We start from the raw sequence: 4738 nt of genomic DNA on the forward strand, positions 1-4738 counted from the left end.
GTGCTAATGTCTCTTTGAGATTCAGACAGAAGTTGCCCCAGATGATCTCTAGTGGAGTAATTTTATCTTTGAATATGCGCTTGTTCCTTTCCTTCCAGATACACCAAGTGAGGAGCCCAGGAATCAATATCCATAATTGGTTGAGAACTTCACTTTTGTAGGGATTCTGATGCCATTGGAGAATGGAGTCGGTGATATCGTCTGACACCCTGCATCTTCTTTGGCATCGGAAACTGGCCTTCTCCCATAGTTGGTTGGCAAGGGTGCAGGAATCCAGAAGGTGCTGGAGTGTTTCCTCCTGAGAGTTACAATTCACACAGATTGAGGGACCATGATAGTTTCTTCGCCTGAGTTTGTCCCAAGTGAGTATTTTCCGATGCCCCACAAACCAAAGGAAGAGTGAGACTTTGGGCCAGGTGCCTATTGACCATATTCTTCCCCAGATGGGATCCAGGGGCGAGGGATTTGTACATATGATTTTATAAGCCTCTGTGGTGGAGAAGGTTCCTCTTGGAAAGTAGCCCCATCGAAGGATGTCTCTACCTTCGGAGTATCTGATTCGGCATTTTTGGAGCTCCCTTTCCAGATCCCTCATAGTTTGGTGATCCGCGCTACTGATTATCGTGTCACTTTGCTGCCATTGCCTATACCCTTGATCTGTCTCCTGAGTCCAATAATGCCATATCTCTTCCTGATGCTGCTCTTCCCTGGAGTGGCTTGGAAGCTGGCGGAGAATGCCATTGAGCTTTGGCAATTGGTTCCATGCGTCCGTCCAAAAACAAGTTGTTCTACCATTTCTTACTTCCCAAAAACTATGTTGCTGTATCATCAAGAAGTGTTGTTTGGCTGCGTTCCATATGAGTGAACCTTTTGCATTGGGCGTTAATCTGATGAGCTCCTCCTGTGGCCTGTGGTTGGCATATTTGGCAGTCCAAATGGCTGCCCATGGTTTGTTGGGGGTGGATAGCCATTGCCACCAGATTTTTGCACACATAATAGCATTACTGTGACTGGGGTCTCTCAGACCAATACCCCCTTGTTCTTTAGGCTTGCACGCAGTGGTCCATTTTACCAATGCCCATTTGCGATTTGTACCTGTAGCCCCCCAAAGAAAGTTGTGCTGTAGATCCTTTATTCTTTTAATTACCCATTTAGGTGCTGCAAGGATTGAAAATAGGTAAAGCGACATTGCCTGTAGCACAACCTTAATTAGCACCAATCTACTAGCTATATTCAGAGATCTGTGAGTCCATAAGTTGAGGCGGGATTCAAGCTTCTCGAGGAGCATACGCCAAGAGGCATGCTTGATGGCCGAATCAATAAGGGGGGCTCCAAGATATTTAGAAGGGAGAGTGTCTATGGAGAATCCCAAGATACGAGCTATGGCACGCTGAATAACAGGTGGAGTATGGAAGAAAAAAATTTGCGATTTGGCCTTATTAATGCTTGTTCCTGAAGCCTCGGCGAAGTCGTTCAACAAGGATTTGTACATAGAAGCTTCCTGTACTGACGGGTAACCAAAAAGCATGTTGTCATCGACAAACTGCTGATGGGTTATTGCAGGGGAGTTGTGAATGGATAGACCTTTGATCTGCTGGGAGAGGAGGGCTTGTTTGATGTGGCGGCCCAAGCCTTCTGCCATGAGGACAAAAAGGAATGGAGAGAGAGGGTCGCCTTGCCTTATGCCTCTTGAGGGACTAAAGGGACGGGATGGGATGCCATTTACAAGGATGGAGAAGAAAGTTGAAGATATGAGACTCAGAATCCATCGAACCCACATTGGAGAAAAACCAAAAGCTATTAACATTTTTTGTATGTATGCCCAACTTAGCTTATCAAAAGCTTTTGACAGATCAAGCTTGAGAATCATACCTGCCTGTTTGGAGTGCTTGAGAGAATGAATGATTTCGTGCGTGAGGATGATGCCATCCAAGATCTGTCTTCCTTCCACATAGCCAGATTATTTAGGCGAAATGAGCAAGGGCAATAGCGGCTTTAATATGTTGGCTATGACTTTAGATATCACTTTGTAAATTACATTGCATAGAGCGATTGGACGAAATTTATCTAGAGTATTGGTGCTTTCTTCTTTAGGAATGAGCACAATGAAGGTAGAATTGAGAGAGGGCAGAAGCCAGTGAAGAGTGCGCGATTCCTCCACCACCTGCCAGACCTCATCTTTTATCAGCTCCCAGAAGGTGTGGAAGAATGTGGTAGTAAAGCCATCCGGGCCAGGGGCTTTGCCTTCCTTGAGCTGATGCATTGTAGTGTCCACCTCTTGAGGCAGAATTGGGTGTAGAAGGAGCTTGTTGTGTTCTTCAATGATGATTTTCGGCACATTTTGGGTGATTTTTTCAATAGCAGGCCGTCTATCTGTTTGGGGCTCTTGATGAACTTGCCGGAAGTGTCTTATGAATTCCTACTCGATCTCATCATGCTCTTCTACTCTTTCCCCATCTTGCTTCTGAATGAAAGAAATAGTGTTGTGCATTCTTCGTTGTACAATGGTTCTGTGGAAGAACTTAGTGTTTCTTTCTCCTTCTTTCAGCCATCTTATCCTGGATTTCTGCTTCCATAATATTTCCTCCTGCTTTCTCCTCTCCTCCAGTTGATTGTGAATGCATTGCTCCTGTTCCAAAGTTCCTTCATTGTGTCCCCCCGTGATTATTTGTTGCTGGAGCTCTTTCATTTCCTTGTTTAAGTCTTGTTGCGCCTGAAAAATGTTTCCAAAAGTTTCTTGATTCCAAAGCTTGATTCAGGATTTGAGATATTTGAGTTTCTGTTGAAACTGGAACATTTTAGATCCCTCTGGTGGTTGGAAGTTGTTCCAAGTATACCTGATGAAGTCTTTGAATGCGGGATGGGTGAGCCAAAACGCTTCAAAGCGAAATGGTCTCCTATTGGCGTTGCCCGGTCTTTGCCACTGGAGGGATATGGGCCAATGGTCAGAGCCTGCGTAAGGGAGAATTGCTGCCGCTATATCACCTCCCAAATGCACCGCATTATCAGATATGAGGAATCTGTCCAGTTTGGATGCGATTTGTTGCCTTCTAGTCCGGCGATTGCTCCATGTATGCGTACCATTGCAGAATTGTAGATCGATTAAAGAATTGTTTTGGATGAACTCTTTGAAGTGTCCATTTTCCTGCTCCATCTTGGCTCGACCCCCTTGCTTTTCCTCTAATTTAGTGATCATGTTGAAGTCTCCTCCAATGATCCAAAGAGGATGGACTCTGTGGAGATTCAATACTTCTATAGTATTTAGTAAAGCTATTTTATTACCTGCCTCCTGTGGGAAATAGACGTTGGTAAGATGGCCATGGATGTTTGTGCCTATTATGTGAAAAGTGGCCTGAATAATGTGGTGAGATGCATGAAAATCTGAGAGCATTATCGCTTGCGAGTTCCAAGCAATAGCCAGCCCGCCTGAAGCCCCTGAAGCGTCCACTGCTACTGAACAACTGCCTGGCCATGCTCTGGAAAGAATGTTTCCTAGAGTGTTACTGTTACACTTCGTTTCTTGAAGGAAGCAAATCTGTGGCTGCTCTTGCTTTATCATGTTCTTTATCGGTCTTAGTTTCCCTGGGCTGTTGAGCCCCCTTAAATTCCATGAAGTGAGCTTCATGATTCACTACTAGCGGTGGGCTTGTAGTACTTTGTCAACTTCGCATACCTGCCTGAGTCAACCAGGATTTTCCCTATTGCGATTGTTCGTTGGAGATCAGTTCTTCTCCCTCTCTTTTTGGAATCTTTTGGGAGGAGACCGCCATCCCAATGACTGCCCAGTTGAATGCCTAGCTGTTGTTGCTGGTATGCCCTGGCTATGATGACTTCCAATGTGTTGAGCTGATGCTCTGGAATCTTGTCATAATCCTTATTTTTGCAAGCTGATTCGAGCTCCAGAATGTCAAGTCCTCCCAAGTCGAAGCTTTCTAGTTCTTCATCCATCAGTTATGGGTGGCTCGTATCTTCTGAAGCGATTGCTATGCACAAGGATTGGTTGGGAATGCCATCCACATCCATGTCCTTTGCTTTCCAGTCCGAGTTCTTCGTAGCCTCATTAGGGGATCCACGGTCAACTTCAGGAGGGCGAGGAGTGAGAGAGGATCCAGAGGGTGGAGGGATTGCAGAAGCAGAGATGGGCGGGGGTCTAGGCCTCGAATTCAGGGGTTGATCTTCAGAGGTATTGGTGAGAATCTCGAAGCTGTTACTGGTAGAAGGAAAGGATGCGATGTCCTGCTGGGGTTTTTTCCCATTTGAGGATTTTTTGTGCGATCTTTTGCAATTTGCTACTTTGGTGAAGCCATCTTGGGTCTGCTTGTCAGAGGGATCAGGGGATTGGGGCTTGGCATTCAGCGGGCAGTCCCGAAAAAGATGCCCATGAGCATGGAATTTGCGACAACGAAAGGGTACATGTTCGTAATCCAAGGGTTGAATCCATTCATAATCATCATGGAAGAGACTTACCAAGTCCGGCAGGGCCTTGTCCAAGCGCATGAAGATGCAAATGCAGGCATAGGATGTATATCTGCGCAACTTCGTTTCTTCTGCCGATTTTATATATTCCCCCAACCCGTTTCCAATATCTTTGAGCGAATCTTCATCCCAATATTCCTCTGGTAGCGAGTACATCCTGATCCATACTGGTGCCCAGCTGAGGTCCTCCTTGTCCGGGTTGAATCTTTCTACCCATTCCCTTAAATACAATCCTGCAGAGTTGAAAAAATAGGGCCCTTCA

The 4738-nt window shown here is 45.6% G+C and overlaps 1 protein-coding gene across 1 annotated transcript; it reads right to left on the minus strand.

Moving 5' to 3' along the window:
• Positions 1 to 2755: 2755 nt before the first annotated feature.
• LOC149139405 (uncharacterized) lies at positions 2756 to 3625 on the minus strand. Its single transcript, XM_089450711.1, has one exon. It carries the CDS (start codon positions 3623 to 3625, stop codon positions 2756 to 2758), a length of 870 nt encoding a protein of 289 aa, XP_089306837.1.
• Between the last annotated feature and the right edge of the window lie 1113 nt (positions 3626 to 4738).

This window comes from Pinus tabuliformis, chromosome X (assembly GCF_031772625.1).
Source record: "Pinus tabuliformis cultivar Carrire ecotype Pingquan chromosome X, CPIR1, whole genome shotgun sequence".
Lineage (NCBI taxonomy): Eukaryota > Viridiplantae > Streptophyta > Pinopsida > Pinales > Pinaceae > Pinus > Pinus tabuliformis.

Bases quoted from the DNA above. Each gene is read 5' to 3' on its own strand.
- LOC149139405 (XM_089450711.1), bottom strand. From the start codon at position 3,625: ATGAAGCTCACTTCATGGAATTTAAGGGGGCTCAACAGCCCAGGGAAA.